Source organism: Linepithema humile, chromosome 2 (assembly GCF_040581485.1).
Source record: "Linepithema humile isolate Giens D197 chromosome 2, Lhum_UNIL_v1.0, whole genome shotgun sequence".
NCBI lineage: Eukaryota > Metazoa > Arthropoda > Insecta > Hymenoptera > Formicidae > Linepithema > Linepithema humile.
Genome location: NC_090129.1, coordinates 18410367 through 18437811, shown reverse-complemented (window position 1 = coordinate 18437811; position 27445 = coordinate 18410367). Strand labels below are relative to the sequence as shown.

Sequence of the window (27445 nt, the reverse complement as noted above, 5' to 3'; positions counted from 1 at the left end):
GGAAATAACGAGCGCTTCATGAAGCTTTCATAATTCACTATCTTTAACTATGTCGCAACTTACGGCAATGACTTCATTTTAAAAGTATCATAAAGTACTGAGAAAGATTTAAGCGGCGGATACAACGGAAGAGTTGCGGCGGGGTTCCGGTTGCAATTTATTGTTTTTCGCCGCGCCGCGAAGCTTTCGGGAGGATCAGGGGTGCGCTTGCAGGGTGTAGGAGCCACGAGCCGAAGCTGGGGCGCGCTCGAGCAAGCATAATCGTGTTAAGAACAATAACGGAGGTAATAATGGGACTTTATTACACGGCGTCGTGAAGCCAGGTGCCGGCTGTGTGCCCCGCGTTACAACGCGCGGGTATATAAGTAACGGGAGAAATTACGGCTCCCGCGAGATGCTGAATAGCGAATAACTAGTGTCCAACGGATACTAACGCGACTTCAAAACAGATTTACAATGAGTCACATTTCATAATAACAATAATTGCGGTGTCTTCGTCAACGAAAAATAAAAAGTACATTTACGAAACAACTTTGAGTTAATGAAAAGTGCAAATCGAACGGTAGAAAAGGCACGACGAGATTAGCGATTGACGCAAAATACCTTGTTAAGTTTTAGGAAAAGCGTTTTTGTAAATAAGCGAATATTGGCATATAGTGTTTTCATCAAACTTGGGCAATTTTTGCCTCAAAGGCAAAAATTCGACAGGTATATAGAAGAGAAATCGCCTGGAGAAAAGAAAAGCGAGACTGCAGTAGTTAGTGAGAAAATCTTTGAGGAGCAAAATGAGTGTCCTCGTCATTCGAATTGCACCAGTGCATTTGTTAACGCGGGTCAGGTTGTGTTCCGACAACCCCCTGTGTACACAACATCGCACGAATTACTCGCGCGAACGTCGTCGAGTGATTCCGGCGGAGGTTCATTAAGGGAGATAAGGGCTCGCTGTACGGGAAGGCCGATCTCTTTCCCTCCCACAGAATCGAGAATCGACGTCCTTCAGATTGCATTCTCCACCGCAGCGACGTTGGAAAACTTTCCGCGAGGAAATCCGGGGGGGGGGGAGGTGGAAAGGGGGGGGGGGCGTGAGAGATAGTCGAGCGAGCGAGGGACGGGCGGAACGGGGAGGGCGACTTACTTTTGCGGCTGTGGAATGTGGGTCGCGCGAAAATGCAATCTTCTGGCTCGATGCACCGTGCAATGGCTGACGTATCCGTGGCGGTTTCCTTCTCGCTGGATCATAAGTGAAGACGCGGCGTAGTTATGAACTGTATATTACAAGATAAAGCGAGTATCTAATTCAAGAGGGAAAACCAATTAAGCCGAGCAGCGTAAGGCTTTGCGGTGAGCAACATTGTATTCTCGAAAACGAGAGATGCTCCAGAAGAGTCTTACATAATGTAAAAGTTACTTAGCATCTTATAGAGATGCTATCGATATTTCATAGGGAGGTTGGTGGGAAAAAGCGCGTATCTGTGCGATACATACACATCGTTATTTTGTAAAAATTGTACGCATCGATCTTGTTATTCCTTTCGATATAAATCATTATAGAGTCCTGTTACGTGTAATCTATCTTTGAGCAAACCCGTTAAAGACGCCGAGCTCGAAAGGTGTACGCGTGTCACTTTCGTCGGATGTACATGGAACATCGTAGTAATGTAATGGTCGTGTATGGCGGAATATGTTCTCTTACTATCTCACCCCCTGCGGCCCATTTGCTGCTCGGGAGATGATCCAACCCGAACTTAGCGGTCCGATACACGTGACCGATACAGCCGCTGCACTTTGCCATTAAGGTGTAATTGAGAATCGATAGCCGATCCTACACACGGCGGGGTTACCCGATATCGGCGCTTTCCCGTGATTTTAATAAGACGATGGTATACCTTTCGAAGCCTCACCGCCACGCGCTGATTCGCTGAAATTGCCGCAGAAGCTGAATATCGAGATTTTTATGCGGACAGAAAGTGCATCGATCTTAGCATTTACATGTTTTGAGCGATGTCGTTATTCTTGTCGTAGACAAGAATTATATTGCATGTTGCAAAAATAAAAATATCTAGATAGTAAGATAAATAAGAAATAAATGATAAGAGATGCTTTTTTAATAATTCCGGGAAAAATTATATCTGTTATAATTTTTTTTCTTGTAAACAAGAATTTTAAAAAAGCGTAAAATTGTATATTTTGCATTAAAAAATTATTAAACGTTACCGAAATTTAAAATATCTACCGCATACATAAATTCTTGTTTTCTAACGCATATTTTATATTATAATTATATTTTTTAATTATTTTAAAAATAATTATACGCTAATTGCTGTTTCTATTTTTAATGATTATTGTTGTTTTATGTGTGTTTTTATATTTTTGTGTAAAAACCTGCGATATTCATGAAACTTAGTGGTAGATATGTAACAAGTACTTAAAGATACGCAATCAGTATTTAAAGTTTCGAAAGGTTAAGAAATTTGCAAGTAAATTATAAAATTTCTTGAAAACTTCTCCCTGCCTTTCTCTTTCGTCTGTATAATTCTTTTCGCAAATCCTCCATCTTCTCGCGATCTCCAAAAGTATCCTTCGTATCATCCTCGACAGCTTATCTCGCGAAACTTACGCATGGAAATATTCAGAATACGTCTGTACTATTGAAACAGAATCGACTGAAACCATCCTACAGAAAATCAAATTCAAATCGCTACTAAATAAACAACGGTACATACATGTTTTATAGCTTGAATTAAAGTATACAGAAATATAAGTAAAAATTTAATTTACATGATTAGAGTTTAACAGAGTTTTAAAATATATACTAGATCATTATAATAAGATGTAAAAAACCTTAGTCAAATATATTTAATTGTGTTAAAAATAATTATTAAAGTAATTATTGATAATAAAAAATAATTAAAAATAATTAAATAATCAGTATATTTATTACTTTGTATGTAATCACTGCATAAAATATTTATCATTATGCTGAGATATTATAGTTTTTACATGGAATGTACGATTTAATTCTGTGAACCACCTAAATAAGCGCGATAGAAAAAAAATTTTTTGTTTAGTTAAAAGCTTTAAAATTTTTTTGAATCTTGTAATTCCAGTGGTGCTTGAAAAATTAACATAAATGTATGTATAAAAGTTGTCTGTAAATTAAATTTAAAATTTTTTTAATTTGTTTCAAATTATATGTTTGCTTGTGTAAATTCTAATTTGCACTTTTATAAATCAAAATTTAACGTGGCACAAGGTCAACTAGGTAATTTTTTACAATTGCGAATTCTCTTCAACGGCAGAGAACAGCTGTCATGAGAAAACGATTAATATAATTAAACGTAAGCTATAAAATTGCACTCGCGGATATTACAACACACGAAAGTTTAATTGAAAACAATTTGCCGTCCCATCAACAAATTGTTGTAAATGCAATTATAATATTTGTAGATGTAATTACAAAATTTGTCTTGAAAATATTTTCATCGATGCAATGCCGCAATTCTGTTTTCTCTAATTGGCTATAAATTAACCGCGATAAACGCAGTGGAAATTATAGCAATTATACAGATAATGAATGCGATAATTGTGCAAAAATACGAGCATCCTTTTATATCTCTGCGCGGGAAAAAGAGAATTGGCGAAGGTTTAATACCTACTTCTGGTTTCTTTCAGCTCAAAAGCTGAATAGGACAGCAGTCATACCCTCGTATCGAAAACCTGTAAATTGACCGAGCCACGACGATAACTGGTTCTATTCTCTCTCTCTCTCTCTTTCTTTCTTTTCTTTTCGTCCCTTTTTCAGTCGTTTAGATACACTCGATGTCTCCCGCAGCACAATTTCTCATTATAGGAAAAATCTATAGGCTTCATAAAGCATGTCAAATTCTGTGATTTTAAAGAGCAGAAAAACATCTATTAATTATTTCTTCCTTTCTTCAAATTAAAAATATATAAAGAAAAAATGTTAATTATTATGCTTAGTTCACGAATAACGTAATTACTATGGTAATTTAATCTTTATGAATAAAATACTCATTTTGGTTTACAAAATTTATATTTTCAGCAAAAAGTTATAGATTATAAATTAATCATATTATAATATTCTCCTTCTATTTATTTTTGTATCATAAATGTGCTGACTCACTAATAGTATATTTTATCGAACGCAACCAAAAAAAATATATATATCAATATAACATTCGTATAAATTTATACTATAAAATGTATAAACAGGTTTTGTAGAATTGTTTTTAATTTATAGATATTACATATCTCTCTCTCTCTCTCTTTCTCTCTCAAATAGATGGCATTCAAACAAAATAGAAACAACAAGTTGTTAAACGAGTATTTGAGCGATATCATGATTATATATCAACAATTAAAGAAATTAAAGTAGCAGCTTTGCGTGATGAATATATCGAAATTTTCGGCGTTTGTTTTTGCGAAGCAGAGAAGCAACGATCGATTGGTCGGCAATATTGATGTTAATGATATCGCTTGGCGGCGTAATAACAACTTTTGGACGTCATTAGGATACACAAGCTACGTCATAGCTGCGGCCATCCGACAGCCATTGAAGATGTCCCTCAGCAGGCTGAAGCGATGAATGCATTAATCAGCATCGCACAGTTGGCACAAATTCGATGAAATTAAATATCGAGTGCAAATACCCGACGAAAATGTTTTTCATGTTGCATTTTGAGGGAAAATTGGACAAACAAACTACGGGAGAAGTGATTTAGTGAGAAAAATGCGAGGAAGAATTGAAGTGGATCTATGAATGGATAATTCACTGGGAATGGATTTTGCGCTGCAGCTCTTAGTCCTTAAGGGGACTATAGGATTCAATCGGATATTGAAAGGATGTTAATTCTTGCAAAGAAAATTAAAAAGCAACACCGATATTCATAACTCGTAAAACTAAAATGTTAAAAATTTTAGTAAAAAAGCATCGACAAGTAAACATTTTAACAATGAAAAATTAAAGCATATAGTTACTGCAAATTTCAAAATTAAGCATTTAAAAATTGTGAATAAATATATAAATATTGTTGTAAAAAAAAAAAAAAAAATAAAAAAAAAAATATATGTTTCTAGAATAAATAGTTGTGCAGAATTTTTGCAGAAAATTGAGATAAATTCTTAATTTTTTATTAATTAATTATAAAATGCAATTAAAAATTTTAAGTAAATTACAATTAAATGTAATTTGTAATTTAAACATTAAAATACATATATTTATTATTGAAAATTATCAATAATAAAATAAATTTCCTCTAAGAAAATGTTTGAAAAGTATGCAATACAAATATAATATTGACATGGTACACAATCTCTATAAAATAACAAATGATCAGCTGTATCAAATATCAAGATCGTCTGAGATTCGTCTCTTCGTCATGTTTGGTTTGCATAATTAAATTGGTACTTTACGCAAGCTCTTAATTATGTTGTAGTAATTAAAGTCGTCTGCTTACATCAGCCACGCCATCGCTATGTGTTGTGTCTAGTCTGTTTGATCTTTCACACGAGTCACGATAGATCGCAGTCATAATTTATTAATTCAATACTTGCAATTTTTCAACACGATTTTTGTAAAAAATAAATCGATTGAGAGAGAGAGAGAGAGAGAGAGAGAGAGAGAGAGAGAGAGACACAGTTCTGCTTCAACAATAACATATTATAATTTTCATAAAAATTATATAAAAATTATAAAAAATTTAAGATAAACATTATATAGTGAACAAACTTTTACTAAAACAATATTTACATAAAAAAATATATAAAAAAAAGAAAGTGTTCAATAACCTCAGTTTTTCGACCACCCTATATAACTCGTAGCTCTTGTTACAAAGGTATTAAGACTTCTTGAACTTTTCAGACGAGATCAGTTCACTTAAGTGACGATAAAAAAAACCGACGAGGGGACAGCATTTGAAGGACCGGCGCGTCGATCGCGTAATTAGTCACGACGCGCCGGAAAGCAACGAAAGAGGCTTTGCGGAAAATAAGAGAGGCAAACAAGGGTGCAATGAATCACAGTCTGATTTGTAGGCACAGGGTGATCGCGCGAGCTCGTCGAGCTCATTGAGATTCCGCGAAAGCACTACGACTTTTTAAGAACGAACCGTTTGAAACCGTAAAAAGTGCATACCTCTTCCTCTACCAATTAACTTGTCGCGAGAATGCGGAAATCCTACAGTGATCTTCACAAGATCGATGTATAATAAAATGTAAAAGAATTGTCGCACCTAAATTCACGTACTTGACACGAAAATTGTGCAATTAATGCGACAAGTTGATTCCTAAAAAAACTCTTCATTTAGCAAATTATACATTTATTTTAATTTCGAAATTATTTAGAATTTGTAACGCGATTCTAAATAATCCCTGAATTTTATGCGCGCGCTATAAGCCGTAATACATAAAATTTATACTGTAATTAATAAACAGAGAAATGCGTAAAGATTGCCATGCTCCAGGATTATAATAATAATCTTGTAAATTATTCTGTGTCAAAAAAAAATTATGTTCACTGCGTAAATGTCGCACAATTGTTAGTTAGTATTTTTCCTTTATGAAATGAAAATGTAGTTAACCATAATTAATTGCCTCCACAATTTACGGGTCATATCTATTAACCTTTAGGGAACTTTTTCCTGGGTAGACGGCTAAAGTTTACGCTTCAATTATTACTTGCTACGGGTCGACGCTTAATATTGCAGAAGAATTTTCTGTAACACACCTAATTAATGTAAATCGCGATCCGAAGTAATCGTTATAGAAGCCTTCTACGTCGTTAACTTACGATGAGATCCTTCCACATGTAGCTTATTTTAATAAATTTGACTGATTACAAATAATTATTATTGCTTATTGGACGACATAAAATTTAAAAATTAAAAATTTGTGATATTCATAAAACTGAAAAATTTGCGAAACATTCAGCATATAGAGATGTATTATCTATACAGTTCTGAAGTTTACTCGATGTCTTTAATTTGGCGAACTAAAAGAGAGAAAAAAGCAAACATTAAAAAAAGCCCTTAAGACATAAAACGCTTAATAATGATGCAATTTGTTCTGCTCTACAGTTTCGTAACTAAGCATCAAATATTGCGCGACCAACCGCGTGAGCTCTCGCGAAATTGACTTGGCGCGTTTATTACGAACTCTCGCACGGATGTACGAATATATTAAATGCATCGCCGCAATATAATTTTGCGCAGGCGAGTTTACACCGAGAGTGACGAGCGGCTCGTAAAAGCCAATGAGTTTACAATGAAATTACATCGTCAGTCGAGCAGCGTGCCACACCTTATTACTGTCATTACGCTTAAACGATCTATCGTGCCGTGAATCAATTCGACAACCAGATTGATAATCGTTCCGATGGCGAATGTTCAGGTACGGTTCATTTTCACGTCGATTTATATCCTGCCGGCACGCCTGACAAAGACATCAATGTATTGAATGCACGCAAATACGCAACAGGAGTTGCAAAAGTTATTATAGATAATTTGTGCAAATAGGAATATCACACATATGAATCGTACTAGCGAGAGTGTTAACAATACGATACATTGATGATTAAAATGTTGAAAGAAGTCGTATTGCTATTTCATTAGACAAGATAAATATTCTGAAAGTTAATTTAACCCACAAACAATTTTCTATATTTATGAAGGTAACAATTTCAAATTGTTTTTGCATTTCCAACATTTGACATCTTTAATTCGGGGGAAAAAAAAAGGAATACCAAATTTCTAAAACATGAAGCGCGGCTATGTAAAATAATATAGACACAGCGATATACTATTATATTTATATATCTCTGAAACTTGTCAAATTCCTAATTTAATATCAATGAAGAAAATCCAAGATTCATAAAGCGTTGAAAAATGAAAGCAGCATTTATTGGTATTCGTATTATGTCATATTTTTATAAATTTTAGAAGAACAATTATTTTTTTCCTCTTCTCTACGTTATTTAACCTTTCTCTAAGTATAACGGGTGTGCAATAAAATAGAAAATGTGAACTGAAACGTGAAGATAAAATAAGAAAACCTTATCCAACCTACGAGTAATCGCCCGTAAATATCATCTTAATACGGCTTGAGGCCGCGCAGCTATTCTAGTCGATACTTTTCAAGCCTCACTTTCCTTTGCCCAGCTTTGTGCAACTACATCGTTTGCGGTTGTACCGTTCACGCAAATCGACGGCCGTTACATCGGATCTGTAATCCGCGCCAATCTGTCCGCCGCGCGCGTGAAACTTCACTACTGCAATAACGATTTCACAATGCAGTATGCAGGATTACTCCGCCGCGTGTGTACACATGCAGAAGCACACGGGTGCATACGTACGCGCGTAACTTTCCCCTCCCCCCTCCCGCACCCCCCCCCCACATTCGTCCGATATCTTCCGGCACAATAGCGCGAAAGGATATCGCGTGACGCGCTCTTCCCATTCTGCGACGGATTCTAATGCGAGCCGGTTCGAGTTTAAACTCGAAACAAGACACTCTTTTGAGAGTGTCCTTCGCCTTTGTGCCGAGCGTCGATTTCGCACCCGCCGGATGTCGATTCCCATTTAAATAATGCCCCGTGCAATACTTGCAGAGTGAAAAAAATTGCGAAACACCAAGTTTTAATATTTTACAAAATTCCGCAGCGGAATATTTATGGCATGTAAAAATACAGAATACTTGTTCGGAGTTGAGGTGGCGCGATTTGATGTTTCAAGTTTGGGATCTCGAAGGAAAATTTAGTAATTCGCGCTAGTTTCCAATTTCTCCTGTCAAATATATTACACTTGTACATTTATTGGTTTCTCAGATTTGTGTCTCAAAAGTGATATTTTGTCGCTAAATATACGAATGGGATATTTTAGAACGCAGTGCAACAAAAATAACAGTTGAATTTAGAATTATTATTCATGTATATATTGGACTTATTAAAGATCAGGCAAGGTACTGCTGTCTGATTCTTTGTAAGGTCGACGACCAAAAGACCAAGAGAAAAGAAAGAAGAGCTCGACAGGGGTTGAATATGTATTCTCGCGGCTCATTAACGTTCATCCAGGCTAACGAACTTGAGGAAGTGTGAATGCTCTGCGAGGGCGAAGGGTTTTCAACCCCTGCGCGCGATCACGTCGGACGGTTTTTCATACCGTCGCTACATTATGCACACACAACGAAAATAAATCTTATAAAAATGTATTTTTATCCTGGGATGTTTTAGAAAAGTACTTTACTATGTAAGTATCTGCTTTTGCATCTTTTTTTCTATTTTTTCTCTAATTTGTAAATAAAAGGATTAATTTTAAATTACTATGAATTATAAAAGAGACGTTTTTTCCTCTGCAGGATTAATTTTGCTTTTAACCAGCACAGCAGCTTTCGAATAATTATCGCTGCGGATATTGGAAATTAAAGGAAAAACAAAGCAATTATTTTTAAATGATATATCCGCTGAACGATCTGCTCGCACACTATCGAAATATAAAGCTACAAAATTATCTATTACGTACATAAAATGTAATGCTCCTGTATTCTTCATTAACTAGAAATATTCTGGAATTAAGAGTATAAGTAAATTTCATGTAAATTTGTGTCATGCTAAATTTAGTTTTCTAAGCAAAAAAAAAATAACCTTTGAATATAACGTGCAGGTGTTTAAATTAGTAAGTAACAATAATTTATGCTCTTCAGTGTTAATGTAATTCTGAAGTCATTTGACATTGTTGTTCATAAAATAAAAAAATTCTCAATAATTCTCAATAAGAACAGCTTAAGATGTATAAAAATATGTGAACTATGTATAACGAGAAACAAGTACTAGATACTGAAATAAAGAATGTCTGTCGCAATTTTACTGAAAATTATTTCGTAAAAACATATTTTGCAGAAATTGGATTCTACAAAATAATGTTAGTTATATATTTTCAATACTATGCAATTGACATTTTAAATTTGCAATCTTTTCAACTAATGAAGAATTGTAAAATCAAACTTTTATTTTGAAAGCTCAGGGGATACATAAAAATTATATATAATTGCAATCATGGAAAAGTATAAAAGATAATATATAATATATATATAATATATAAAGCTAAAAAGCTAAAATGTCTATTATTCTTATTAAGTGATAAAATAGACAATAGATATTGAACTAAACATGAAATGTGTGCGTGCGATGGATACTGGAACAACAGTTATTTAAATCTTTTGTATTCTTCGCTTTGCGCTATTCAAGCCGACGCGAGGCTGCAACGCTTGGTCCTTTTATTTTACCAGTAGTCGAAAAACAATCGGCTGTTGTCGTTTTTCTTGCAAGCGCTATTCCTCGCAACCGGCCAGTCGGCGCGTTGCTAATTTTCTAGCATGAATTCGGCTTAACCAGCGGCGAGAGTTTGTCGACGAAAATTCGACGACGCTAAAACAATCGGACTAACGCGAAAACTGCATCAGACGCGCAATTCGCGCTAATTGTACCTTCCAGGCAGCCCACTCCCCTTTTTCACCGGTGATAACTACCCGCCTCCTAATCTCCGAGCTCGCGCTACAATACGGTGATGATTGCCCGAACGATGCAATTTGGTACTCTCGAAACGGAGGATACGATAAAGTGTCCTTGCTCTCTCTTTACTCATCCTTCTTCACACCGCGTCGCGACGCTTTAAAATCCCCCCCTTTTTCTCGGCAATTTCGAATCTATTAAATGGAATTTTTTTGAAACAAATGTAAAATATTTTAATCATGATAATTTCAACTTTTCAATTTATCAGTTTTTTTATCTTGACAAAAAATTTCTTTATTCGTCCGTCAATATTCCATTTTTACTTTGGCCTTTTTAAGGAAGAATTACGTTCTTTATTAAAGATTGCAAAAAATGAATTACATACGAATTGTAATTTATGAAACTGTCACATACTTTACATTGTTGAATTTTCCGTGTTTTATCGCCAACGATTCTCTTTCGTAATGGCTATAATTTTTGACCGAAAACAAAGGGGTCTTAATCGCGTGAGATCGTCGCGCGGGAATAGTTATCCATTATGTTTCTACTTCGCGTTCCGCGATAGGCTGTATTTCTCTCGGCAGTGATCCATCTCCTTCTCGTCGTTCGTAGATACATGTACTTATCCGAACATCCGTCTAGCTGCACGTACATCTCTGGAGAACTATAGCTCTTTGCGTTCCAAAAAGGACTTCCCATTCACTACTTTAGCCCAAAGTAGATTTTCTTTTTCCATCTCTCTCTCGTCGATCGTTTTCTTACCTCTTTTCTATCTATTTCATCCCCTAACAGCGTAAATTCGCAGCATTTGCATGTGAAAGCGAAACTGCATATATTCCCGCGTTTATCAAAATATTTCATTTCGTGAAGATGCAAGATAAACAAATCTCTTAATAGAAAAAATATTGCTCAATGAGCTTAATACTTATTCCTTTATTCGTAGAGTAAAAATTAAAAATTTATACTTTTCAATCGCCGCCTCTCTTCCATTTTCATAGAAAGTAATTCTACGTTTATAATTTGACGAATTAAAATATAATGGTTCTCGAAGCTCTGAAGAGATTTATCAGTTTTCAGGAACAAATTTATCAACACTCTGGCGGCTGTACTTGCAATTGCGACGCGTAACGAGATGAGCAAGAAGCGCAACGGGATGCGTGTGGTCATCGAAATGATTCATGCGTTCCGGAGCGGCGACAAAGCGGCGCGCCTCCGAAAACTGACACGCTTCATAACCACAGAGGACGCACCGGGCCGGATAAACGCGTTATTGGAAAGCAATCAGCAGGATAACGTAATTATCGAAGTGTACGCACGCCACGCACAGGATCGTTATGACGACACGAGTGTGCATCATAAGCTGAGAAATAGAGCGAGCATTCGACGACTGTATGCGCGTATTTCCGATAGAATGGCTAATGGAAACTTGAAAGTTTTCGGCGGATAAAAGGCCGAGTGTACATACGCAAAGCGCATAGAGGAAATGTATACGATCCTTTAGCGAATTTGACGTCAGTTTTTCGGCTTTTCAGAGAAAAAGAAATACTTCTTCCAAAAGAAATATAACCTATCGCGGAACGCGAGAGTGGAAACATAATGGATAACTATTCCCGCGACGATCTCACGCGATTAAGACCCCTTTGTTTTCGGTCAAAAATTATAGTAATTATGAAAGGAGAACCGTTGAAGATAAAATTTGAAAACTCGACAAGCACAAACATTTTCGTCCGCAGTTAATTTGAAACAAGTCTCCTTTTAGTACAATTCGACTCAGATTTAATGAACATGATCTTATTAGATGTAAACTCGTGCTGGGAAATTAAATAGCACTACGTTTTATTCCCGACAGTATTTCCAGTGTATATCCAACACATTTTGCCGCGCAATGAACGAATGTCGCGGAGCCCCAGCTACAAAGAAGCCGTATCAGGAGAACGTAAAAGGCCACGTCTTTCCGTCGAGTTGTGTTCTCGTGGCGAGAAACGCGTCAAACTCGAAAACGAAAATCAAGGTAAAGCCGGGAGCCGTCGGGTGGAAATGGCAACCTGGGCGGAAGGTGGACAAGCAAAAAGCTATCCACCCGGGGGCGAATAAATATTAACTCTTTTATAAATATGAAACGCGCTCGGCGCATCCTCTTGTTATGTCGACGGACGAGCGTGGCCGCGAGGTAGGTATGGAGAAAAGCGCAGGGGAGAATTGTGGTGAGAGAGAGAAAGAGGGGGAAGAGAAAGTGCGGACGAAGGAAGCATAATGTGTGGAAATTGCGCTTTGTCGGCGCCAGAAGTTAATTTACCATCATCGTCTATCGATATCGTTAATGTTCGTGTCCATAAAGTCGCTGTGAAATGACTCGCGCTACTACACGCTGAAATACACTTTGTTACAGAACGTAACAATAATCTGTTACGCCGTCGCGCACAAAGTGAGGTAATTTCTTCGAGAAAAATTTATTAACAAAGTAATAAATGTGTTGGAATATTTCTCAAGAGATTTCGATGTGCGTTAAAAATGTAAGATGAAGGTTCTGAGCTATGTTTAGAGACTGAAAAGCGCTTTCTGGAAAAGCGCAGTGAGTAGATTTGCCCGAGTTTCCGAAGAGCCGGTTCTCTTCTCGGAGACGTTCCGCTCACGCTACACGCGTAAGCGCGGATTTCAATAAACTCCGCCTCGGAAACGTATCGAAGGCTCTCTCTACGTATGGAAATCCCGTCTCTCGGCTTTTCTCGCGCTTCCCGAGAAGATTCCGGGAGCTCGTATCTCCGCTAAACAGCAGTCGAACCATGGCGCGGCTGGCGGGAAAAAGGAGGGGAGCTCGCCCGGGGTGGCTAAAGCCGATTGAAACAATCAACGATCAGTGTTTGGTGATCCCGTCCGGAAATGGGCGGGAGAAAAGGAAATCTTCAAGCCTCACTCTCCACTCCGCGAAAAATCCTTTCCAAGGCGTCGACTTGGATAAATCTCCGACGGATACAGCCGCCTCGCGACAGGAAAATAAAGGCGGCAGATTCAACGGCGGCTTGTCGATAAAGTTTATATTGGTTTCTTTCGCGGGATTTTATCGGCCCCGAAATTTCCCGAAATCGAGAGGCGATTATGCGATTGGCGTAATGTAATCGGTAGAACGCTTTACCGGAAATGGAAAGTTTTACGCAATGTTAACATGTTCGTTTAATGTCGATTTAAATAAAAAATTACAAATAATATTTTAGAATTTTTAATTATAAACTTTATATGATCTAATAAATGAAAAAAAAAAAAGAATTATGAAATGACACGTAAGATACACGTCAAGGTAGACGTTAAATCGTACGCTAGCGCTAATAAAGATTTTAATATCTTAACGATCTTAATTAATATTTAATTTGCTTGAAGTAGCTTAGATAGAAGGAAAGTAAAACGAAGAAAATCGATGCTCCGTCTTTTAACTGTAGAGATTTCCATTTGCTCTAGCTACTTCGAAATTCTCTGTCCGAACTTGTTAAACCGTAAACGCTAATGCACTCGGTATGCAGTTCGGTAACTCACGATCCACGTATATGCGCGCGCGCATTTAACACGTAGCTTTGAAAATCCCAGGCCACTTATGATAATGAAATTATTTCTCATCTAATACTCCAAGACGGCGAGCGTGATCTCCAAGGATATAACGTCGCCCTTGTATTTTCATCCCGACCTCGCACGTTGCCTGCATCCGGCGAGCCAAGAACACGAAAAATAAATTTTAGAGACAATTTCTAGCTGCTTCAGAGCTGTAGAATAAAATATCCGTACAGAATTGAATTTATTTTAATATTACAAATAATTTGTAATCTCGATTCAATCAAATTTTATATAACCAATCCCTGAGATTAATGTTACATTTTATGGATTTCGTGTAGACAGGCGCTGTTTGCAAAATTACGCTTTGGTTCTGCATTAAGTAAAAAGTTCTATCGCAGTGTTCGACAAATGATTGACGACATTTGACTTGGTCGGAAATAACGGCAGACGACTCTTCAATTCCTAGGCGGTAGGTCATTATCTTGGATCGTGTCTTTCGTATCGGTGTGAAACTGTTCCGCGCTCTTCCTGTTCCACCCCGCCTCCCCCCTTTTCACGCTTTGCATTCCCTCTATCGCAAAAATGGGGGAGAAAGTATAAGCGAGAGACTTTGCGATAAAAGGAGGTATCGCGGTTGCCGCGGATCAAAGTAATTTCTTCAAAGCCACGTATTCCCGCGGGGATCAACGGGAATGGCCTCGAAGAGGAGCAGTTTGGCGATGGAAATATTTTTGGCTCGAAATTTCTCGAAGCGAGAACGATGGTATAAGATTCCGAGTAAGAAAAAAATAAATAAAGGTTTGGCAAGCACGTGGATTCTTTGTGCATGTAGGATTATTTTCAAAGTGATCCAAAGGGATGCGTAAACTATAGTTACAATGTCACAAGTCAGAAACTGTACGAGCAAATTTCTTTATCTGAAATCCTACGTTTTTATGAAAGAAATTAAATAAAAACGTAGCGATTGAAGCTGTGCTCACTATCAAAAAATAAAGATATATTCATAAATTAATTCATATCAGAGAAAGAACTTCTTGAACGTTAACATTTGAATTGAATAGTTGATTCAACGATAATTTAAAAACTTTTGTAATTTTTTTTCAACTTCAATTGGTTTTAGAATAAATTCTCTTGACTTGCAGAAAGCAATTGTGTATCGTGTCTTTTCTTTGTAAACAAAACTCGCAGTTTCTTCCAATATTGCTATTCCAATTCGACGACAAATTTGACTGTATCACATCATATATGCGCGACTAGTTCCTTTTCTCTTTTTTAAAAAAAAGATGCTCAATTATTAAAGAAGCTTTATGCACACTTGCTTGCTTCTTTCTGATATTCACATTTCTATTCTCTCACAGGCAACAGTGAAAAATTTAAATTCTCCCGAGGAGTCATTCGTTTATAGCGAGAAATCGTCACTTTGTCCATCGATGCCGCCATGAGCAAGGGAAAAAAAGACAGGGAGTTTTTAATTAACGAACAGAGACGAGCGAAATCGGCCAAGTTGTATTTCCCTTGACGAAGAACAAACGCACGCGACGACTTGCCGATCGGCAAAGTTGAGACTCGGCGAAGGCTGTTGACATTTAATTTAAATCGAGCGAAGCGCGAAGCGAATTTCCGCGCGCTATCGATCGCGACCGGTTGCGACGATGATGACAGGATGCTCGTTACATTCTGACTTTCGTTCTGCCACTGAGCTTCTATAGGAATTATTTAGCAACGCGACCATGCTGCTGCGGTTTTGTTCGGGCAAAGGTGCCGGAGAAATGAATAATTTCTCGTTTCCCGTTTTGAGAGCAAATACATATGTATTACATGAATTCTTAATACTAAAATTACTATTACTATTACTATTACTATACTAAATTACTATTATTATAAACAGTTCTTTTTATTAACTTAGGTTAGACTCATTTTAATTATTTGTCTTGTCTTTGATGCGATAAGGATGAATTTTTTAATAAAAATATTTATTAGCATTATATAATAATTTGGAGAAGATGCGTAAATATAATTTTTTTTTGTAGAAACGCTGCTCCATTTAAAATTAATGTTAAAAATTGAAAATGTTCAAAATCATCTTTATTCGAATAATCTATCCTATTTCCCACTGCCCGACCCGTTCGCTAATTTTCGCAGATAATTCGTCATCGGTTGCAGCTTCGCGTTTTTGAGAGGCCGACACGAGGACGCCGACGTGACGTACCGGTCGATGCAATCCATTCGTTTCGAACGTCAGTTCCTTCGTCAGGGACCGACAGTCTCGCCGACACGTCCGTAATTATCTTCGCTTTCCGATCCCTTGGGAACTCCGTGGCAGCCCTAATTAACGCGCTACACAGCTCGGCCATTTCGCGTCGTAAATATTTTCGACGAGAGATGCGTTCCGTCACGCTCACGTCTGTTCGCCGTTTCGCGTTGGCGTCACGTGACGAAATTCATGGATCTAATTTGTTCAAACATAATCACAAAATATTGTTTTTTTTTTGCGGATAACAATTCTTGCTGTATCAATAACATTCGCACAGCAACGCAGAATTGTTGCAGTTTTAACATTAGAGAAAAATGCAATAAGATGAAATTAAGTTGATAACAAGATGGATAAAAAAAATTTGAGAATTTTTTTGGAAGAAAAAATTAGTACAAAAATAATTAATCAGAGATTACAGAACATTCTTACGAATTTGAATCAGAGTTTATAAATTTGCGGGTTATTTTTATTTAAACCGTTTTTTCGAGATTCTGCTAATGTTCAACTTTCTGTGGAAAAAAAGTTTCGAGAAATTTGATAATACATTTATATTTTATACCGCATGTTTTTAACGTACCAGCCTTGATGTACTTTATAAGAGAGAAGAATGTACTTTACAATTTATACACACAGTATGCTGGAATATATATTTTGTAATAAGATATTTAATGTTTCAGTTTAGTTTAATATATTATTTATGGTCTGTAGCGGATATTCGCGTTTATTATTTTGTGGGTGAATATACGTGTATCGACAGATAAAATATAAAATTATTTGCACCGATAAATACAAAATTATCCGAAAGGGGAGATAAAAGTGCTGATTCATATGTACAAATTATTCCAGAATATCGTCAACTATAATACAAATAACAAACTTTAGACAACAAATCACAATTAATTCCATTGTCGTCTCAATTTCATTCTCGCGATCCATTTCGGAGAGTCATTTGGGTTCAGACATCTTAGATCGAATTACGATACTCATTTACACACACACACACACAGATCGATTATTCAATAAAGGAAACGTTAAGCTTTTTTCCGAGAGAGAGTCATATTGCTCTTGAGATAAGTGTGTTGTATTCTTCTCTTTTCTTCTGCGAAAGTGGATATTCCTTCACTACTCGCGAGTGGTCGGAACGCGCTGTCGGGGAAGGTTTGTCTTCGTCAAGACGACCGAAAGGAGCGGAAAAGCGGCAGCTTTTTAGAAAGCACACTCCGCCTTCGTCTTCAAAACGATTCACTCGTTGGGGGAGAAAGATGGTGTATTGCTGCTTGAAAAATGAATAACTGCGGGAGAAAATTCTGCACTGTCGGCCCGATCGGCCTACGACGAATGACACGTTTTGCAGCAATTTTGCAAGAGGATATTTCCAATCCTCGACACAAGCAATTGAACTTCATTTTCACGATGAAATTAATTTGCGTAATCGATGGAATCGTAATACGACATATTTAACAAATAAAATAAAAGGCGCCCTCATTTCCAGAAAACACACATACAATGACATAATAAATAAAATAACGTGATAAATAAAATGTGAGGAAAGAATGGAACTGGAGATGATGAGCATTATCTTCCGGCGAATGTCGTTACTCATCCTGGTGCAAACTCTGTCGTTTTAATTATTAACCCGAGATTAATCCCCGACGCAAGCTCCAACGTATCCGGCGATGCATCCGACGATGCAGTATCCTCTTTTCCCCGTTCCATCTCGCTCACGCAAGAAACTCGACGCGCGCGGCAAGAAAATTTCCGCCCTCGAGGAGGAAAGACAATTTCCTCCCTGCTTAAGGATCTTCTTTCTTCCGGCCCTCGGAGCACCCGACTGCACCCTTTAACGATACTCGTACCGCGATAGAGGGGGAGGGGAGGGTAGAAATAGATGGTAGGGGAAGATGCAGTGGAAAATCCGCACTGTGCGCGCCCGCGGGATCCAAAGTTTCCAGCAACACGTAAGTGGGTAGTTAAGCCACACGATAGTGGTTCCGACTTCAATCTCCTTCCTTCTACGGTGTAAGGCGCCCTCCACCTTCTACGCAACTTATCACCCTAATTAATATCAATTTCGCTAATCTGTAACGCGAGCGCCATTTCGCTCGGTTCTTCGCGAAGATAGTCGCCGATTACGAGATAAATCTAATTTAGCGCCGTCTTTCTCAAAATGTCGCAGTCCCATTTAGTTTTAACTGCGACGTCACAATCCTAAATTTGACAAAATTGAAGAAATCAATTTAATATTGTAGCAAAGATTGCAAAAGGAACCTACTGCTCGTGCGAGAAAAATTAAACAAATTTGCTACCAAGACATAACTTACGCGGTTCTAATTAAAAGATTGCTTAATAAAAAAAAAATTGAAAATAATATTAATGTAGTAAAAAACTAACAAAATCACGTGATTTTTATATGATCGATAGAATATTGTATCATATATATTTGACGTGTTTGACAAAGTTATGGTCTTTTTAATAATTCTCTTTTTGAAATAATAATGTTATTTATACGAACTTTTCCACACGCGTCAAATACGATATAGTATTTTAATTTTAAATAGCTAAATATGAATATATACCATCGATATTATGCTAATATTAAATTTAATACACGAATCACGTTTTCGTATGAAGTGCCGAGTGCAACGTATAGGTAGCATACGTATATCATGATATTTTAAATGCTAATGCGGACAATGGGATATCGATACGGAATCTCTATAATCCGACGTTTGTAATTTCAGATTTTGATTTCAAACCCGACTCAGATCGACAAATTATTATTATAAAACATAAGTATAATTGTAATCATATAACTAACAAACTGAAATCAAATATCTGTTAATACACTTCAATAAAATCAATCTACGTTTCAATAATAATCTACTTTTTAATTTAAAAGTATTTCTTATATTTTTTAAATTTAGATTTTGCTTTAATTTCGATATATTCTATAATTTAAACTCAAAAGTATAACATGTTGGTATCATAATATATCGATAAATTTGGAACTATAAATAAATTAAAAACAGAAAATATTTAATAAATGACAGTGTGTAAAAAAGTAATAAAATAACTGTTTTGCAATAAATTTCAAACTTTACTTTTATAATATTTTGTGGCCTGATTACCAAGTGGGAAATTAAACTTGCAACAAATCATAACTTATAATTAACTTTTCCATAGGTACAGCAATATAAATCCTACATATTCACCGTAGTGTAAAAAGAACGTAATCGATTTCTTTTTATTAAATTTTTTTTAATTAAAAAAATTACACATATTATATTACAGGTAAAAATATAATACGCAAACACATTAGTAAATTGTCCAGTTATCTCTGTGACATACTATTTACTGTAGCACGGAGATGTCAGGCTATTATTGACAACGATGACGATTATTACAACTTACTGATGTGGTTGCATATCAATATTTATTTATATTATATATGTAATCTCTTCTAAAATAATGCAAGTAGCGTGAACGGAAAATCAGTTAAAATATGCTTGACAGTGAATGTGCTAACAAAGCAAAGATCACGTTTCTTCTGACATACTGTGTGAAAAAATCCAGTATAAAGTCATATGAAAATGTCATACTTCTAACATATTCTGTATTTGTTATTGTATAATGCAATAATTAATTGCATCATCTAACGGTTATCAATTAAGCAAAAAAAAGTGTTAGCTTTTTTTAGACATCGACGACGAGTGCGACATTTTCTCGAGAGCAACTCTCGCGACACTGCCTCGACAGAAGTGGAATAGAAGCTTATTGACACGCCAGAAAAAGGGTGGCGGGAGGAAGGATTCTCCAGCTTTGCAAGAGGTTGGCGCTTCGATATTGGACTCGTTACATTCTCCACCGATCGACAAGTTCTCAATTCTGCTAATTGAGCCGCCGAATGCAATAAGAGGACGAGGATAGACCTTCTTTTCTCTTTTTTTCCCACTCACCCCTTCCGCACTCTCGAGAACCTTCGATGCCGCGTCACTGGTGATGACGAGCATGTCATGGAAAGAGATGAGAGGTTAATGAGAAAAGGAGTATGAATTTGTCGGTGGATTAATTTGATTCATGAAGTGAAAGGCAGGAGGAGGGCGGAGCAAATATACTTTCTTCTACTGTAAAGACAAACATTCTCCGGTGTACAAAGACAACCCATTTATGCAAGTAAGAAACCTATTTACCGAATCATAAATAATGCTTAACAAACGTAATAAAAATAGGAATAAACATTATTTGGTTTTCTTAATGCTTAGCTTAGTTTTCTTAACGCAAAAAACAATTTTCATAAATTTATAAATGTTAAAAGGTAATTTTGTCAACAACTAAAATCTGCATGACAATTTTGTTATTTAAGCGCACGTTTAACTGATTATATTTTCCAATTTCTTCGCTTTTCTTTCTATTCGTAATGTATTTTCTTGTTGAGTGACCTCTTAATAGCTACTTATGTATGTGTGTGACATAATGTATATATTATATCGATTATCAATATTCTTCTTAGTGTTCGACTTCTCGAAACAATAAGATTGCAAGTTTACTTTATATATCCTTAATATTTATGAATTGGAGCGGTGTTAACTGTATTATCGTTATAAAATTGCTAATTCCTGTGAAGTACTGTATTTTAATTGACATACGATTTTAATATATATATATAAATGAGTGTTGTGATCCCAAACAAAATATTTCTCATTAAAAATATAAAAAAAATTATGAAGCATAATAAATACAACTTTATTATCTCAAAAGTATTTTTAAGAGCTATCTATATTATCAATTCCTTTTTATTTTTATTTTACACTTTGCACAGCGTGACCTACTTCATGCGTAATGAATAAATATCATTTCTGCGGTGTAAAAATTAACCAAACAGATATTATAAACTCATTAGAAATATAATATTTTAATTCTTTACGGATTATTTAAACAATTTTATTTTATAATTTCATAAAACGATTTAGAATATTATATTGTGCAACTGTAATATATGATAAAAAAATAAAGAGTAAAATAAATACAAATTAAAAGAAGTTTTGTTATGAAAATAATATACACACTGTAACATATTGACCAAATATTTCATACTTTGACCAAAATATTCATAATATTAAAATAATTAATATTATTCGTGTGTTTGATTCAAACTGGCTGTGACGCAGTATATTAAAATAACTAGAAATAAAATTATTTTGATTGGCAATATTAGTAATACAAAAATTTATATTCCAAAATTTTTATTTATCAATAAACTAAACATGTTTATTATTCACATATTTTACCAACATGCCGATACTTTTAAAATTTTATATCTTTCTAGTGTGAGTAACTGCAATCGTTATTATATTTGTATTTTGTATAAAAATTAAAAACTAAATGTGTTGCATATGTTTTATTTCTAATATAAGAATTTTTCTTGCAGACATTTTTTTCTTTACATCAAATAAAAATTAGTCTGGCATTTCGAAGGCTTTTAAGAAATAGCGAAATATTAATTACTACAATAGCTCTTTTTACTTATTAATACCGAAAATGATACTGCAGTTAATAATAATTTATCGAGTTATGTAATATCGTTATATTTTGATATCAAAGTAAAATTAAACTTGGACGAAAATGACATTTTTGGCGAATACAATATTATTATCGATATTATGCGTCCAACGGAAAATATAACTATGCATCCAGTGACTTTTGCTATACTCAAAATTGTTTTGATTGACATTAATAATACAAAAATTTATATTCCAACGTTCTCATTCATCATTGAACTAAATATGCTTATTATTGATTTTACCAACGCGCCAAATTTTTTATTATCTGAGAGATACATTCTAAAAATGTCACATATGAGTCAAATATCTGATAATAAAACAGACATTTTTGAATCTTTACATTCACAATCAGACAAAATGTAAGTAAAAATTATTTAGAATGCATTGTTATAATAAGAAACACCTGAGCTATTACTTTTTACGAAATATATTAGTCGTTACCCCGTGATAGAACTGCAAATTACATAAAATATATAAAATAAAAAAAATATTACCCAAGTATATTCAGCACTACGCTTAAAATTTCTCGATTTTGAAAAATAAAAGTATACTTCAAATCGGTATATTCAGAACAATGTACATACACTACTCCACAAAAAATAGAGAACACTTCAGGCAAAATTGAAAAATTTTCAAACCACTGAAATTCGGCAAAAAATCACCGACAAAAAATTCAAAAAGCAGTTCAAAGCTTAAAGTTTTCTTCTTTCCTTTCTTTATATTCTTTATATTGCATAAATTAATATATAACAATTAATAATCATCTGATTTAGTGAGAAAAGTAGTTGAACAAGTTCATGCACATTTAGAAGTCAATTATATATATATATATATATTATAAATATATAAAGAGTATATATGTGTATATACTATATAAAGTATATACATATATACTTTTGTTACGTATATACTATTGTTTCTTTAAAAACTATTTGGTTTTTTGTTTCTTACACTATATGTATACCCAAGAGAAATTAATGCTACGCATTTTTTATTCTTTATTTTATCTGTAATGATTTTAAAGACATTATATTTCAATGGAATAATAATATCAAGAATATAATCTAGATGTTGTGCATAGATTATATATAGATAATTTGTCATGCTGGTAGATTGCATATAGATAATCTGTCATGCTTGGCAATTGATGCATCGGCAATATTAATCTCTCATTTTCATTTTCACCTAAATAGTGGCATTTCCACGCTGCAGTCTGCCAGGATCCCTTTAACACGAGTTACTAAATTCTTCCCTGCGTTAAGGAAACCGAGTTAAGCATCAAGAAAACTAAATAACATTAATTCTATTCTCGGTCTAATTACTAAAACCCACATAGTAAAGTTGAATAACCGATGGATCTGCTTAAAAAATACAGAAGAACGGTAACGAACGGTATCGATCGGCGGATTCACCGTCTTACTCAATCTCGAGGTCGCAGATTAAAGGAAAATGGGAACACGGATAAAGACCGATGATCGAAGAACTTCATCGGCGAGGTTTACTTTTATCGGGAGGTACGACGGATTGAATTTCAATGTTATTACGGATAAGGAGAACACTATCGCGGCGAGAGAAAGAGAGAGGCCCTAGGAACTTTACGGATTTCTTCGGAATTTGCAGAACCACCTCCGTGACGCGACTTACGAAAGTATGTTATTATTTCATGGCACTCAACCACTCGCTACTCAACTATCGTCGACGTTCATTAAATATTACTCCCGTATACTCTAATCTCTGTATCTTTTTCTAATTTCTCTCCAATTCTTGTTGTTTTTCTTTATTACGAATCAGCAACTAGTCCAGTAAACACATTTTATGCGTTGCACTAAAATTATAATTAAATATTAAAGGCGTAATGTCTGAGATGCATATTTCTGGTAACCATCTAATCATTTCATAAAGACGCGAAACATGCCACAAAGTCGTTCTTCGGGCAGTTTACGCGGATTTACGGAGATACAAATCCTCGGCCAAGCCAAGAGGCCACAATAAATGATCCCGTTAATTTAATTAATGCTCGCCGTAAAAACCACAGGCTACGCTTCCTAGAGGTCGACTTCATTTTGCAGCAAGAAAAGAAACAAGCATTGAGGCAAAGAATATGAGCAGTATAATGCAACTCTATCTGAATTAATAATGCGCAGGTTTAATTATTTGCAAATATGCTACATGTTATGAAACTCAAAATGTGCTGTAAAATTTCTGAAAGGACGCGCGCTTTCTTTCATGACGAATCAAGTTAAAACTGGAAAAAATAGTTTGCAGGATAACTGCATGTTGAGAAGCTTCGATTTTGAATTAAGATACGATAACGTTGACGAAAGTTTATCTCTGAATTAATTTTAAGTAGATTTGACGTACCATTTCACGACAACTATATTTGCATAAGTTTACGTCACTCTACATAAAAACTTTATCATTTTTTCGCATTGTTTCCGTAAAACTAAATTGATTGAACTGACCCATATATGCTGTTCCTTTCTTCACTTCGAGGATCGCAAAGTGATAAAAATGTTGGGGGCAGTGTAGCGAGCTAATACGTTTCTACGAAGAAAATTATACAACGTTGCATGCAACGTGCGCCCGTCGACTACCTACTTCCGCGAATATAGTCCGACGTTTTCCCACGATACTTTCGATCCAGTGATTTTAGCGCCGGCGACGTCGGTCGTGTCGCCTCTTTGCACGGTTAATAAACTAATTTGCGCGCGCTGCTTTAACGGAAATTAGTTTATTGACGTTTCGCGAAAACGAGAACGCGACGACTTTAGAGAATCAAAGACCGATATGTGATTTAACTTTTAATTAGTTGGAATACGTGGAATTAGCAAAGGTAACATTTATTGTTTTGTAACGGCTTATACGTATTTATCTGATAAATATATCACAGAAAAAATGTGTATGTTATATTATGTTAATAAATTAATTTTCTAATAAGAAAAATAAAAAGTAAACAATTTTAGCGTACGCAATTTTGTGTATGTTTCTATTAAAATTTTTGAGAATAGTAAAAAGCTTACAAACAAAAATCTTTTGCAGTCACATTTACACAAACTTTTTATTAATTGTTTGATAAAAAATATTTAATATTTGTTTTCGAATATTCTTAAATAAGTAATTAATACTCGAAATCTGAAGTTAGAGTCAGTTTAAGAAGAAATGAATGACGATAACTAAGCGACATTCTGCACAAAGAAATATAAGAACAATAAAAGGAAGATGAGGTTATTTCGCGTTACGAAGGATCAGTCGTAAACTTTCGAATAACAGTCGGAGAACTCACATAATTAAAAGTGCGTATACGCGCGCGCGCCGTTAATGACTTTACTGCGAAAACGGAGAGGCGACTGTCATTCAGGAAAACGGAGTGATATATTGCTCGCATCCTTCGTGCTTCTAAAGTACTGGCCGCAAGTTTTAAAGCAGCACATTTACCAAATTTACTATCATAAAATCAGATGTGACAAAGTAAAGTTAATTTGAAAAGAATTAAGAATTCGAGGTTCTATTCTTTATCTATATTCTTGAAATTTAATTTGCCAAAACGCTTTAATCATTAAACTTCTTAATTAATATTGTTACGCACCAAATTTTTTCTTTAAGAAATACCTTTGTTCTTATATCAATTTGCAATAAAAAAATCTCGTGAAAATATTAAAGTTATCCAATGTTTTGATTTTTTAATAAAAGAATTGTTCTTTAAGATTCTCTCATTGTTTGGAAAAGTGACAATTTGATAAGTCCGTGTTTCGACAGGTTGTAATTTTGGCCTCGTTCTTAGATACATCGCAGTCGATCTCGAAAGTTTGCAAAGCTCCGGCCTCGGCATTAACTCGACGAAGTTACGATCCTAGACTAGAGAAGCTCTCGTATCTCGGGGTTTAATGGGACCGGGACAAAGTGGCCGCGGAAATTCCGCGGCGAGATAAAACGAGATAGCGCAGCGCACAATGTGCGCAAACTTTTAAAACTACACAACCAGGAAACGTAATTTACCGTCGATTTCCGCGCGACAAGTCTCCCACTTTGTTCCTATGAGTTAATTACATGCAAACAATTAATTAACCGCGCGCCCATCGGCGCGCCGTTTGTCTTCGCTAGCGCTCCCAAAATGCCGTTCGAATTATTTATCGTTGCTGATGCGACTAATTTTCGCGGCAAGCTACTTTAACTAACTGAAGCGTTACTAATTTCATTGCACGGATTTTAGACCAGAAATCTACGATAGAAGGGGATTAAACTGTATCCCCGACAGGGACAACTTTGCACCAAAGTGAAAATTGCGCTGCACTATCGTGGAAAATTCTTCAATAGTCAACGAAAATTTCTTGTATGCCAAAATTGTCGCAAAATTCTTTTCATAAATAATGCTATTTTTTTCCGTTCCAACAAAGTTAGTTTTCAATACAATATGATTTCATATGATTTCATATTCTATATTTATAACGAAATAAATTTATCGTATAATCATAAAATCCTATTTTAATCTTTTTCTCTCTCGAAAAATGACAATTTATCATGCCACTTTGTTACAGAGTATAAAATAAACTATTCCATTTATATTTGTTTAAATGTATAACATTTTATATTAAATAAACATGTAATATCATGGAGTAACAATGCTGTTACATCGTAGATTAATATGCGGAAGATGAGCAAAAGAAAATAAATAAATTCATGTTTTGCTCACTGATTCTCAATAATAAATCTTCCTCCCCATACATCTCTCCATTTCAAAATAAACACTCATGCCATTTGATTATAGTAATACAGAATTTAATTTTTCGATCATATTTACTCAAATGCATCCGGGGTTTACTTTATTTTCATAATATCACGGTCCAGCAATTATACAGCACCATGATGGATTAATAAACAAAAAGCAGAATAAAGAGCAAATAAAATTGTTGATTCACTCACCGATTCTCCATTCTGCACTGGCCCTCTTCAATCTTGCAGTTGGTCTTGAAGTTCTTGAAGATCTGACTGCAAGACTTTTCGCGCGCACAAACACTGTGTGCATGATTGCACGTCGGCAATGCGTCTATTATCGGGTATGGATCCTTGTCTGTAAACATATTTATTTCGGAGGAAATAAGCAAAAGATAAAATTCAAATTAACACTGTGAAAGAGTAAAGAATTAATAGCGTGTATGACGCGAGATGAAGCTACCACTCCGTCCGTTCGACAACCAACACACATACTAACTCCGGAGCTACTTATGTTCCTTATTTATATTACTTCCCCCACTTCCGCGGGGATTGGAATTTCTTAGTCACAGAATCAAAACATCACGCATTCCAGCTTACTTGGAACTTTATTATTGATCAAAATTCCAACGCCAAGTACAATGCGCGAACGGAGCAACGAGAAGAGGGAGAGAAAAGAAAGAAAGAAAAACAAAACAGCAATTTATCCATGAACAATTCACTCCATAAGGTTTTCTCACGGTAAAAAACATCAATTTCAATAACTAAATAAAAATTCAATCATGCTCCTTTATTGAAAGAAAAACTTATCGAGAGTTCTTTGTTTTCCCGAAATTATTCTCACAATTTTCTGTT

The 27445-nt window shown here is 35.3% G+C and overlaps 1 protein-coding gene across 12 annotated transcripts in view; it reads right to left on the bottom strand.

Annotated features, from left to right (window-relative positions):
* Gfrl (Glial cell line-derived neurotrophic family receptor-like) overlaps positions 1-27445 on the bottom strand; it is a 342717-nt gene that overhangs the window by 100847 nt on the left and 214425 nt on the right. For all 12 annotated transcript variants that reach the window (XM_067349567.1, XM_067349568.1, XM_067349570.1 and 9 more), the window contains one exon: positions 26801-26948. In XM_067349567.1, coding sequence (XP_067205668.1) covers positions 26801-26948 — 148 coding nt within the window. The remainder of the gene's footprint in view (positions 1-26800; positions 26949-27445) is intronic.